Source organism: Girardinichthys multiradiatus, chromosome 18 (assembly GCF_021462225.1).
Source record: "Girardinichthys multiradiatus isolate DD_20200921_A chromosome 18, DD_fGirMul_XY1, whole genome shotgun sequence".
Lineage (NCBI taxonomy): Eukaryota > Metazoa > Chordata > Actinopteri > Cyprinodontiformes > Goodeidae > Girardinichthys > Girardinichthys multiradiatus.
The window spans coordinates 37,317,506-37,331,848 of NC_061810.1; the positions used below are offsets into that span (position 1 = coordinate 37,317,506).

A 14,343-nucleotide genomic window follows, 5' to 3' on the forward strand; every position below is an offset into this window, starting at 1 on the left:
TGAATCGAATTAGTTAGCACGCCGTAGCACTGAAATTCAGCTGAGAAGATATCAAAGTGTCCTTGGGGACACTTAGTAATGCCATTGCTCCTGAAATGCTTCTTGGTGTGTGAATGAGAGAAAAAAAGTATTACATGGATAAAGGTAGGTATTAATTGGTGAATTAGAAACATGACGATAAAAGAAGCGATTTGAAGAGCTATGTTGAGATTACATATCTTTGAAACATTTACTGTTTGTGTTATGTTGAGCACAACTGAATAAGTATTTTAAGACAGCTTTGAGGCTGCGCTAAATTTATGTCCTTGCTGAACAAAGATGTCATCACTTCAGTAATTTTGTGCAAGTATGCATTTACCTTGAACATGTCCAAATTTTGCTAGGCTACAACCAACAAAAGTATATTTTATTGGTATTGTAAGACAGACAACACAATGTAGTGTACAATTGTGAAGTGGAAAAAAAATGATACATGGTTTAATCTGAGAAGTGTGACACTCATTTTTACTTCTGCACCTATACTACTAAATAAATCTAGTGAAACCAGTTTCCATCAAAACAAATTAGTCAATGTGTCAATTGGTCACCATGAAGAAAATCTCATGAAGCATTGTTCAATGCATTAACTGAAAATGGAAATGAATGCAAACCATTCAAAACATGAGCAGGCTATACAAGGAGAGCAATAATCAGAATAGAAACCAAGGAGTCCCATGGTGACTCCGGAGGAGCTACAGAGATCCACAGTTAATGTAGAATAATTTGTTTACAGGACAAACATTAGCCGCGGTCTCCTCTGGACTTTATGGAAGATTTGCAAGAAGCAATCATGGGATGCAGCAAACATGTAGAGGAACATGCTGTGGTCAGATGAGAACATTTTGGAAAAAAAAATTTAACCCTTCACATCTCCCTGAAGACACCATCCTCATAAAGAGACATGGTGGTGGCATCATCATGCTGTGGCGAAATCTATATTCAGCAAGGACAGAGAAGATAGATAGAGGTTAATACAGTGCAATAATAAGAAATACTGTTACAGGTTGCGAAAGACATGGGATTGAGTGATAGGTTTGCCTTCTAGAAGGAGCCAAATCCTACAATGTAATGGTTTAGGTCAAAGCATGTATATGTATTAGAATGGCCCTAAATTCAATTGAAAATATGCAGCGAAACCTGAAAATCTATACTTATAGACACACTCAATCCAATATGACTGATGTTGAGCTATCTTCAAAAGAATAGGCATATATTTTAATCTGAATGCACCAAGCTTGTAGAGAGATGCCACAACAGGTTCTCAGCTGGAATTGCAAACACTATTCTACAAAGTATTGTCTGAGGGGGTCTAAATACAATGCACTTAAAATCCCAATAAAATGTGGTTCTCACATGACATGTTGAAAAGTTCAAGGGATATGAATACTGCACTTTTGTAAAGCACTGTATCACAGCTGTGTTCCTTCATGTGAAAAGTAACATATATGGGTGTGTGATATTTGCAGAAAACAATGGAAAAAATATAGGAAAACTGAAATAATACGACCCTGTAATTAACCTGGGGAAAGCCTCACTGCTCTGATCTTGTCGCTGACAGTAGGGCTCTAATAGGATGCTCCGTTACTGACCAGAGCAGCAATTAGTCATTCTGGTGCGAAAATGGAAAGGTGCGACTGTAAAGCATGTGACAGTGGGACTTGAGCAGAGCAGATTTCCCAACCACGCAGACACGGCATCAGTTGCAAATCCTCTTTATTCTCCCATAAATCCCCATGGCTGCGCGCACCCTGTCAGGACACCGGTGTGGGCATGTCAGTGCTCTCTGATCGAGCCGCAAGCACAGAAAGAGAGAGGGAGCTGTGCCAGCAATGTGGACAGCAGCTTGCCACATTACAGACATAATCAAATTCTACTTGATTCAAGTGCGAGACCGCAAAGGCTGCCATAATGATACCGTTTCTCATTTGGAGGATTTCTTCCTACTCCAACCACCTTCTGTTATTATAAATGCAAAAACAGTTCACCGAGCAGGGGCGGCTGCAGGGAAACTTAATCCTTGATTTCTTAGAGCGACAAACCATTTCACATAGGGAGAAGGAAAATGACAGTAATGATAATAAAGGACTATGCAAATGTACTAATTCAGTTAAAGCTTGATTTGATTGTGGCTGTGAGCCAAATAACTCTTTTGAATCATTTAAGTAGCTCTTTTAAACAATGGTCCCCATATAAAATTAGTTGAAAAGACATTGAAGAAATGACATTGCCTTCTGTTCATTCAACATGACAATGTTGGTGACAGGTGAAAAGAAAAATACATATATCAATATCTGTCATCATTTTATTAACAAATTTGACCCACATGCAGAGAACACTCAGGAGACAGAGGAAAAGTTAATGAATTTATTTACAGAAGGTGAATGTGGATTGGGAACTGGATACACCGACTGTATGGAGAGAAGGTTGGGTGAGTTGATGGAGAAGAAAAACAGACTCTTAGACTCTTAAAAAGATATCTTCAGGCTTACTGAGTGATTTTGATGATCTTGCATAGAGGGGGTCGGAGCTGGGACGGAAGATGACCAAAGAGGTGCCTGAATTGATTTTCCTCTTGATCCTTCACTCTGTGTGCAGCGGTGAGGTTTCTCTGTAGGCAGCTCAATTACTGAGGTGGTGAGCTCCAGATGCCGGCCTTGGAGGTGAGTAAATGTTGGAGGGTGGACAGGGTTCGCTTGAGATTGAAGCCAGGACGTAGGAGAGCTAGTAGCAGGCAGCTGGAATGGAATCCAAAACTTTCCTTGAAATCTTGAAGCTTGGGAAGCATTTCAAACGAGGAGTCAGTTGAACCAGAACAGATCTGCAGCGGAGCCTAGAGAGAAACACAGAAACGACGAGGGTTACTATAGTTTTCTGAAGCATTGAAAAACCTATTGCTGGATGGCCGGTATTTGTTACCACATTAAACACTCAGGCGAAGAAGTGCTGGCCGACTGCTCTCTTATACTCCTCCAGTTTGATGAAGATTGCGAACACCTGTCTCCCTCTCACCTCTGGAGCTCAAGCGGCATCTAGTGGTAAGGTAGTGTAAATAGCACGCAAAAACAGAAAATCCCAGATCCCGACAATATCTAAATATAATAATAATCATCTTTATTGGTCATTGCACATGTACATTACAACGAAACTTGTCCTCTGCATTTAACCCATCTCTTACATGGAGCATTGGGCTGCCATTGTGCGGCACTCGGGGAGCATTCTGGGGTTAAGGGTCTTGCTCAAGGACCCAGACTGGCAATCTGTGGGATACGAACCCGGCCCCTTATGTCCCCTCCGGAACACAAACCACTAGGCCACCACTCCCAGTATGTCTGAATGATGGTTGGTTGTTCTATTGACCTAACTAAGGTGACCGTTGCCTTACTGTGGTGATGGTGGTAGGGGTTCGTCCTGTAACCAGCATTGCTAGTTTGAACCCTTGCTCTCTCCATCTTAGTTGTTGTGTCCTTGGGCGAGACACTTCCCCCGCCATGCCGGCTGATGGTGGTCAGAGGGCTCAGTGGTGCCGATGGTGTGGCATCCTCACTTCAGTCAGTCTGCCAAGGGCAGCCATGGCTACAATTCTAGTCTACTGTCAATGTGTGAATGTGTGTAGGAATAAGTGGACGACTGATTGTAGTGTCAAGCACTATACCAGTGCAGGTAATTTACCATTTGCCATAACTAAGCCTTGCTCTAAATCTTTTAGGTTAAATTGGGATTGGAACCCATGGGTTAAAATAGTATCATTTTCAGTGTGTTTTTCTGGGATAAATAAAGAAGAGTGCTGGCCAACCTTTAACACCAATAAAAAAGATGTGCATGGTATTTGGGGGGTTGACTTTTGCTGATTACAGATTTAGATCTAAGGTGGCATGTAGCCTAGTAGGAATTCTATTACCATTTCACAGTTTAATCTGATTTTGAAATGTTCTTTAAAAGAGCAACTAAACCTATATCCAGCCCCTATATATGTAGAGGGGCTGGACTCTCTCCTATTGAGTTGAGTTTTTTTCAAAGGTATTTCATTTCCACCTGTACCAGATAATTAATGTTGAAAAGCTAGGTTATTTAGACAGTAAACTCTACTGAGCTAGCTGCACATACTAATTAAGACATTGTTTGTCACAGTTATGTCACAGTACTTTTATGAAATGAAATGTCTGTTATTCTGAATGAATAAAGAAAAGTTATATTTCAAACATCTACAAAAAAATGGCTAACAGAAACAAAACACAGTAAATCATGACATTTCTGTGATGAAGAAACCAAGCCAGTCAAGCTCTACTGCTGAGGTAATTCAACACAAATCTTGATAGTAATAAAAAAATAAAAATAAATAAACTATTATTCTGTTTAGGCATTGACCTCACAAAGACTGATTTTATAGCTGTTTCCGGACATACTGGCCTCTTTATGATACAATCTCAGCCCACTCTCTTTACTTAACACAAAGAGAAAAGCATGATTATTTGGCTTACCTATGTCACCAAAATGCTGTAAATGTATTGAAAGGATGTGTACCCACTGACCTCTGAGGTTTCTGCTCTGTTTTGTTTTCTGTTGTTTCTGTTCACAGTTGACAGTTTGTTCTGGTAATGCAATGTCACCACTGGATATGTTTACAGCATGAAAGCTGCAAGGACACCGGATAAAGCTCACAGATAAGGTTTTGTGTTGAAATCAATACCATGTGTATCTGAACACATCAGCTATACTGTTAGGCAAATGGTAAACTGTTTTCTTTTTTTTTTTCAGCACCAGCACTTGCTTTAGAGATGCCTTAGAAAAGTTATGGTGGCGTTCATACGCTGTCTCATTTGGCGATCTTCCAGACACTGCAGTGCATACAAAAACAAATGCTTTTAAGGCTGTCACTGGTATGTCGCAGTAGTAAATTGGAATTGCTCAGCCGTTGAAGGCTTATAAAGATTATTTTGTTTATGTGACACACTCCAACAAAAAAATCTAAGAAATAGAAAAAAAATCCCTGAATTACATGTTATCAGTTAAAAACCGTCCGTTTAATTGGAACATGTCCATCTAAAATACATTGCTGTACATTGGTGGTTCATAATGACTGAGACCAGGTTCCGCTAAGTTGCTATGAGAAGTTAGTATCTTACCTGCAGTGGATATCTGTCTGTGCAGACTTATTTTGGAGAAACAGATTAGTTTTCACCAAGCAGTAAAAGTAACTAATGCTAGTAACTAACTAATTAATGTGAGCCAAATGACTAAACAATAGTCTAAACAATAGCTGTGTTTATTTGTTTGAAATTGAAATCAGACTTGATGCTAGAAAAAGACATAGAACCCTTTTTCTCACATTGTCATGGAACATAAATTGGACCAAACATTTCTCATATTGGTCAGATTGGTCAGTTAGGATTAATAAAATTATTAATATTTGCTAAATGAGAGAATAATTAAAGACAGGTTTTGTTTTACTCTTTCCAAATTCGAAGTTTAAATCCATTACATTAGTATTTGGTGGAATTAACTTCAAGGTGTATGATTTGACTCAAGCTTGTTGCAATAGTTTGCTGGAATTTTGGCCCATTCTTCCTGAGAGAACTGATGTAACTGAGTTAGGTTTTGAGGCCACCTTGGTCACACACCTTATTAGCTCTGCTCGCAATGGGTCGGAGATCCAAGCTTTTTGAGGGTCACTCAAAAACAAAAATGTTGTTGTCCTCCTGTCCAATTTGGCAGTTTGCTTTAAAACATTTCCCATTTAGAAGATCTATTTGTGAACAAGTTTTTAATTCCTTGCTGATGTCTTGGTGTTGATTTATATTACCATGTAATGTTTTGTCAGGATGTCCCTCGTGCAGCAAACCACACAGCATGATACTGCCACTCGTTTTCCTCACAGCTGTTCTCAGGCTTGCAAGCTGCCCTCTTTTTCCTCCAAATGTGAAAATCTCTATTGCACTTTTGTTCTGATAAACGTTTAAGTTCATCAGACATGAATTCAAAAATGTAATGTTTTTGTTCCTGAGTGCATTTGTAAACTGTCATTTTGACTAATTATATTGCTTTTATAGTAATGATGTCTTTATCTTTGTGTGGCTTTTCAGGCTGTATCGCTAAAGTATTTGTTCCATTGTGAATAAATGGCACTCTCTTCCCAGCCCCAGTCCCTATTTACAAAATTAGTTTCAAAACGTTTACAAAATGTTTCCTTGTCTTTCCACTGTTCGAGTACATGACAGCGGTGTACGTTTTCTCAGATAATGGCCTGCAAGGGGAAGCCCTGGCACCTGCAATGTATGACTGCAGTCAGTAAAAATTATGCACACATGTACAGCATAACGAATGCTGACCAGATTAGAACCCACAGAAGAAGATATCAACAATAAAAAATGGCAGATTGCAGAGTACTGTTTGTGTTGCTGACTGTTTTGAATGAAATGACAGTTCTGCAACAAAGTGCTAATTTTCTACCCAGTTTTTTAGGCACGATTTGTTCAGAAAATGTGCATGTTGAGTTTTAAAGAACATACCGCCTACTAGTGCTGTGGCAATTTACACTGTTTACACATGTCTACTAGTTTCGTGTACACAGAGATGACAATTACTCTAGCTTTTACTCAGGAGTTGATACACACATTTCACACGAAAACATCTCAGACACTGAACCCATCTCCCTTTTGAACAAAATAATAACTGGATATTTCCATGGCATTTATGCTTTGATTTGTTTTTTTTTTACAGATGAACAGGGCACATTCAGGCATCTGCAAATTGTACTCAAGGAATAACCCAACATTTGGAGGTCGACCGTTTTTTATTTGTGGGTTTCTTTACATGACATTACACAAGGAAGCAATGTGTTCAGGGTGTGCTTTAGATTTTCACAGATTTACCTTCATTTAATTCAAATGTTTTGAAACACAGTAACCTGTCTTAAGCTTACAAAGCCATGATGTCATAATCTGTGGTTTTATTGTGGTGGTTTTATTCATATTGCTTAAAAGGATATTATTCATATTTTTTGCAAACTTCTAAATTTTAAGAAAGTAACAAGGAATCATCACATGTATTATTCTGGCTTTTACCAAGTAGAAGTCACTTTTGTAATTCTAACTGAACTCAAACAGAAAGTTTAGACTGATTTAAAGTAGCACAATAAGGGGAAAAAGGTCACTTTTGTCTACATGCATTGTAAGTAAATTTCTGATTTCAAATGTATCTATGACAGCTAAGATACTGACTGCTGATAAACAATCCTCCTAATCTCACCAAAATAACACGACCATTACTAAGTATTTACAAAATATATTACTTGAAGCCCATATATAATTTTTTGAAAATATTTCCTTTTCAGTTCTGTTCAGCAAATCAAGAAATATGCTAAATGCATAACAGAATATAAGAAATAAGTAGTGAGAGAAAAATCTCCCCATCAAGTTTGACTTCATAAACTATAAACTATATGTATGTATGCGGTGATAAATCTAGTAAAGGCAAAGTAAGAACTGTTGTCTGAGAAAACTGTTATCTTGGAGACCTAACATACCAGCATTCTATCCAAGGACTTAAAAGCACCCTGCATTGAGCACAATATGACTGATTTGTTTCAACTGACTGCCTGGACAAAAACTGCATTTTGAAACACAAAATTTCTGACAGCAATTCAAATACATCTTGCAATTTCAGCTGTGTTTCTGACCAGCATTGCTACTCTGATGTGCATGGATGTCGACATTTGTTAGCAGAATCGCCTGTTTTGTAATCGTCAGCCATGCACAGGTTGTTCAGATCTCACTTTTCTCCACATAATCAGTTGTGATCATGTAACTACTCTACAATAATCTGGGAGTCAAAATATTATTTTCCTTACATCAGATGATCTTTGTAGCAAAGGGCAACTCAAAAATGACTTTTCTGCTTTGAGAGAATATCAAAATGCAGATAGTGATTTATTTATGTCATACTTACTGTTTATTTTTTTTCCGACTATAAAGTATGATTACATGTGCACTTTAAGAAACGTCCTCCATCTAAAACTCCATAATATATATGTTTCTATTTTATAATCTTTATAGCAAATGTTATAGATGATAGTTTGTCCTGACGTGTATTCTTCAACATGATTTAAAGAAAACTGCAAGATTTTTTATGTGTGCAGCAACATATTACATCTGTGTGCAACACTGAATATTTTTGTATAGGAGTGCAGTAGGCCGAGTTAGTACTCTTCTTCACTGCTGATCTTTACATTTGAAATCATCTTACAACACACTTAAGGCTTCTGTTTGACATCACATGCTTTATAATCCCCTGACAATAAGTCAGACATCACAAAATTAACAAAAATTAAACATTTACTGCATGTGCATGCATTCGATTTTAGGTCATGTGTTTTCAGCTCACCTTTGTGGTAAAGACAGAACAGATGAACAGGAAACCAGTGTTCAGCAGTGTGCCTAATGTAAGCAACATGAAATGCAACCAACCATAGCAGTTGATACTGCTGGTGTTAGGGGATTTTAAGTTATTCTCTGACATTTTTGTGATAGTGTCTTGCTGCTGACTCTGGATGAATTTTTCCTACTTGTTAAATCAAACTCACCCTCAGTGCGCAGAGGCAGCCAAGACCTCCGCATGTTTCCTCCGGAATGTGTCAAATGAAAGACAGGGGTGAGCAAGGTGAAGGCAGGAGGCTAGGAGGCAGGGAAAAAAGGGAGGGAAGATGAGACAGGACCGTGCACAGGCCATTTAGTGGGAGCATGTTCATTAGCATGGAGCATGGGCCGTTTCATCTCCTCTGGGAAAGAGCTGTGCTATCCTGACATCCTTGATACAGTAAACAAACTGCACCTTGTTCAGGCCCATGCGCTCTACAACCGTGCCCTCTCTGCTGAAGATGAATCCATTTTAGGAGGGCGCTCAACTGAAACGAAATGTTTCCTATTAATTAGTTTCATTGTAGGAAATTTTTCCCGCAAGCTGAGTGTACGCAGCCTGAATGAGGTGTTTTTTTAGTTTTTAGGTTGAGATGTGACTGTCACGTCTCAGACCTTTCAAGTCGACTTATTACGCCTTTGCCGCGTTGAGAGAAATTCTGCACTCTCAGCTCGTCTTTTATCAAAATCACTCAAGTTCAGAGCATGACTGGAGAGACTGATGGAAAATTGAGCTGCTCTCTCATGCAGCAAAGAACAGTGCAGTCATTCCCCTCACCCATCACTCCTCAATCAACCCAAATGTGCACAGATATAGACTATTGATAAATGCCTCTGAACTATTCTAAGACTGGAAATTTAAGGGCTTCAGATTTTGCCTTGTACGTCAGTGGTGCACGGATAAATCTGGCTAAGTGCTGGACAGTGATACTCACTGACACCTGAGGCAGTCGTGTATTTCTTCACAGGAGGACGCCAGCTGCCAATTTATCTTCAGACGTGTGTCTCTTTCTCATGATTGAGCTTTATAACTTCCAGAAATGGCCCCCTAAATCACAGTGTATCTTACAGTGTGTGAATTCTCGCTGAAATTGCAGACAGTGTCTGCTGTTTCATGGTGGAATAACTGTCTTAATATTTTCAGTGTTGCTCACTCAAGGAGGCCCGGGGAGCCTAAACCCACTGCTGACATCAAAGTAAAACTAGACTTCAGTAGTATTTACTTTTTAATACATCTCTTTTTGCATTGAAATCTGTCTAGACAATAGGGATAAATGTCTGTGATAATTTGGTCATATGTTTGGGATTATTATTTTAGGTTGACCCAGTTATCAGTTTAGTGGTAGAGGACAACATATTTAAAATGCACTGATATAAAGCTTTGCATTCCAACAACTTTCCCTGAGCCCACAGCATCACATATATGTCACCATACCTAATAGTGTAAAGTAGATAAGTAAGTAAAGTTTATTTCTGAAGCTCCTTTCAGAGACACAAAGTCGCAAAGCATTGTACAAGGAAAGCGTCTAACAGTTGTTATGGAGACATAATGACCCTAAGATGGCATTATTTGTTGCATTTCCTTAAGGTAGAGATTTAGACATTTTTTAATCTCTCTCGGCATCCCTCTAACTGTGTGTTTCCAAGATTGGTTCCTCGCCCAGCCTTGTCTATTTCAGTTCTAGTTGTTTTAAACTTCTTAATTGTTGCTCTGACTGCAGATCTGAGCAGGTTTAGAGGTGTAGTCATTTCCCGACTTACGAAGATCAAGATCTGCCTTGCCTGACTGGCATGTTCTCTTGTCTTTTCCATTTTGAAGAGTGTCTAAAAGAGACCATTTGTATCACCTCATATTTATACCCCAGTTTAAGGGGAAGTCATGAGTTACTAACTGTTCCAGACACACTTGTCAACTTGAATTCTTAAGTAGAAACTAAAAAATAGTTTTTCAGATACATTTATTTTGTAGGACTTATAAGGGGTGCATATCACAGTGACATTTTTTGAGTATTTATTTTCTTTATGATTAAAGAAATGTATTTAGTTTAAAGTTTTTTCAGGGTGAGAATATACTACTGCAACAGGAGATTATATCATTTTAAAGTATTTCACACATCTTTACTAGGGGTGTCAAGTAGTGTGAAAGGAGCTGTATATCTTGAGATTTCTTTTTTTGTATTCTTTCAGAACATTTTGCTTTGCTCACTCTAACATTCACTTTCCACTCTGACGGCCATAGTTTACAGAGAAACCACATTTGCGTGGGCTGCACTTTTACTACTGTTCCTGCCTGAGAGTTTTATATTCATGATATTAACTATGGTTATTGTGGTTTTTTTGTGTTGTTTGTGTTTTTGCTAAGATTCCAGAGCCGGTGAGGGTGCACCGCAGAAAATCGACCATGCTGTCATTGGAGGAGTGGTTGCTGTTGTGATGTTTGCAATCCTCTGTGCACTCATTGTGCTTGGTCGGTACTTCGCCAGACACAAAGGTAAAGCACCAGCACTGCAATCACACTGGATTTTTAACACATTGTTAAGAGTTTAAGTGCTTTATTTGCAAATGGAGTGCAGTTGAGTTGCAGAGGAAAGGGAGGTGGAGTAGGCTAGCGGCTAATTTGTCTATACCCCTTTTGCAGGAACTTACTTCACACATGAAGCCAAAGGAGCGGACGATGCGGCTGATGCAGACACAGCGATCATCAATGCAGAGGGGGGGCACAACAACACAGATGAGAAGAAGGAGTATTACATCTAAATTAGACGGGCCCGAAGTGATGGTTGGGGATGCTGTGGGAGCACTGTGTCCAGCGTTGATTGGTAACAAGACGGCTAATGTTAGGGTAAAAGAAGAAAGGAGGGGGAAAAAGAGGGAAGTAAGAATGGCATAGCCGTGTGGGAAGAAGAGGCATCGCTTAGTCTCCTGTCCGACCCTTCCTGGACTGCTGGGTCCTATTCTGTACAGTTTAATTATTTTACAGACAATTTTGTGCCTTGTTCTATTTCTTTTGTTGGTCTGTTGGTTCTATTCACATGCTTGTTGGATTGGATTTTTTCTCCATGTACTCTACTTGATCCATTGTTGCATTTGGCTTTCAGAGGAGATAGAAAAGGGTCTGGTGTTTGTCAGTGTGTGCTGCAACTAGCTTTTAGCTCATGTAACCAGATATATGAGAGGCCAGCTCAATCACATTTTTTTCTTTTTTCTTAAGTCATTTCCAGTGTTTAGTATATGAACTCGATATCAACATGTTTCTCCCTGCTGGGTCAAAGTCCTGTGGTTCCTCCAAGTTCATCACATTTAGATTCAGCTCTGATTGGTTTTGACATATTTCTGCAGATTACACGCAGCCCTGTTTCAACCCCACTGTTGATTACTTATGTAATCCTTTTGAGTAATCATGCTTATCTTTGAATGTATTTGCTAAAACAGTAAGAGTCATGTTATATGTATATTTACGGGCTTTTGCCAGATCCAGACAGTAACTTGGACCACATTTTTAAAGTGTTGAGCAGCTTTCATCTGCTTGCCTCATTTAGATTGAGTTGGTGAAATCTCCAATTTCAGTGGGATGTAATTCTTTTCGGTCCCAGTACTTGCAATTGACCCCATGTTGTTTTTATTGTGGATGTCCTAATCATTTTTTGTTCTTGAAGTCATTTAAGATGAAGTATTTGCAGACTACTTAAATAAGTAAAATAAAGTTAATAAAATCTATGGCAGGAGTATGATTTACGCCTCAGTAGCCCTAGACCTTTGGAGTGATAAAACTGACCAACTATCTTTCTATCAGTAGTCAGTTTTTGTGATTCTGAGAGGGGTCCCTTGTGGCATAACCTACTGAAGCATGCCCAAGCTTAAACACCTTAGATAATCCATGTTTTTTACTTCTTGCATTGTTGCATAGAATAATATGGACAGGCTCTTTTAAATGTATTTAATGTGTCCTCAAGATCCACGAAACGGAAAATACTCCATACCACTAAAGGCAACGCAGCCTCTTTTTGAGTGGGGAACATATCCAGCATGCCATAAGGATAAGCGATTACACAAACCCTGGATGTCCATTGTAATGTCTAAAGTAGTCATGTCAAATGACTTAAGGTTCAGTACAGACCAAAAGTTTGGACACACCTTCTCATTCAAACAGTTTTCTTCATTTTCATGACTATGAATATTGTAGCTTCACACTGAAGTCATCAAAACTATGAATTAACACATGTGGAATTATATACTGAACAAAAAAGTGTGAAACAACTGAAAATGTCTTATATTCTAGGTTCTTCAAAGTAGCCACCTTTTGCTTTGATTACTGCTCCACTTACTCTTGGCATTCTGTTGATGAGCTTCAAGAGGTAGTCACCTGAAATGGTTTTCCAACAGTCTTGAAGGAGTTCCCAGAGATGCTTAGCACTTGCTGGCCCTATTGCCTTCACTCTGCGGTCCAGCTCACCCCAAACCATCTTGATTGGGTTCAGGTCCGGTGACTGTGGAGGCCAGGTCATCTGGCGCAGCACCCCATCACTCTCCTTCTTGGTCAAATAGCCCTTACACAGCCTGGAGGTGTGTTTGGGGTCATTGTCCTGTTGAAAAATAAATGATGGTCCAACTAAACGCAAACCGGATGGAATAGCATGCCGCTGCAAGATGCTGTGGTAGCCATGCTGGTTCAGTATGCCTTCAATTTTGAATAAATCCCCAACAGTGTCACCAGCAAAGCACCCCCACACCATCACACCTGCTCCTCCATGCTTCACGGTGGGAACCAGGGATGTAGAGTCCATCCGTTCACCTCTTCTGCACCACACAGAGACACGGTGGTTGGAATCAAAGATCTCAAACTTGGACTCACCAGACCAAAGCACAGATTTCCACTGGTCTAATGTCCATTCCTTGTGTTCTTTAGCCCAAACAAGTCTCTTCTGCTTGTTGCCTGTCCTCAGCAGTGGTTTCCTTGCAGCTATTTTACCATGAAGGCCTGATTCACACAGTCTCCTCTTAACAGTTCTAGAGATGTGTCTGCTGCTAGAACTCTGTGTGGCATTGACCTGTTCTCTAACCTGAGCTGCTGTTAACCTGCGATTTCTGAGGCTGGTTACTCGGATGAACTTATCGTCCGCAGCAGAGGTGACTTTTGGTCTTCCTTTCCTGGGGCGGTCCTCATGTGAGTCAGTTTCTTTGTAGCGCTTGATGGTTTTTGCGACTGCACTGGGTGACACTTTCAAAGTTTTCCCAATTGTTCGGACTGCTGACCTTCATTTCTTAAAGTAATGATGGCCACTCGTTTTTCTTTACTTAGCTGCTTTTTTCTTGCCATAATACAAATTCTAACAGTCTATTCAGTAGGACTATCAGTTGTGTACTGTATCCACCTCCTGCACAACACAACTGATGGTCCCAACCCCAAGTGAAAACCATTTCAGGTGACTACCTCTTGAAGCTCATCAACAGAATGCCAAGAGTGTGCGGTGCAGTAATCAAAGCAAAAGGTGGCTACTTTGGAAAACCTGGAATATAAGACATATTTTCAGTTGTTTTACGGTTTTTTGTTCAGTATATAATTCCACGTGTTAATTCATAGTTTTGATGCCTTCAGTGTGAAGCTACAATATTCATAGCCATGAAAATAAAGACAACTCTTTGAATGAGAAGGTGTGTCCAAACCTTTGGTCTGTACTGTATGACTAACTTTTCTTATTCAGCTCAGGTAGTGCAGTGTCAGCTAAGTAATGTCTAGAGGGGTGGACGTACCCTGTGGCACCAGCGACTGAAAAGGGGGATAAAAACCAATGTTTTCCATCACAGCAATGGGTTAATTGTTCAGTCGATGTGTAATCGTTTGTGCCTCATTGCTGTCTTCTGGAAACTTTTCTCTTTAGAATGTTCTTTAAAG

The 14,343-nt window shown here is 39.5% G+C and overlaps 1 protein-coding gene across 4 annotated transcripts in view; it reads left to right on the forward strand.

The window, feature by feature from the left end:
* Positions 1-12,167, forward strand: part of cadm1b (cell adhesion molecule 1b) — a 291,883-nt gene extending 279,716 nt beyond the window's left edge. For all 4 annotated transcript variants that reach the window (XM_047392595.1, XM_047392596.1, XM_047392594.1 and 1 more), the window contains 2 exons: positions 10,813-10,941; positions 11,089-12,167. In XM_047392595.1, coding sequence (XP_047248551.1) covers positions 10,813-10,941; positions 11,089-11,207 — 248 coding nt within the window. In that variant the 3' untranslated portion in view covers positions 11,208-12,167. The remainder of the gene's footprint in view (positions 1-10,812; positions 10,942-11,088) is intronic.
* The last annotated feature ends 2,176 nt before the right edge of the window (positions 12,168-14,343 follow it).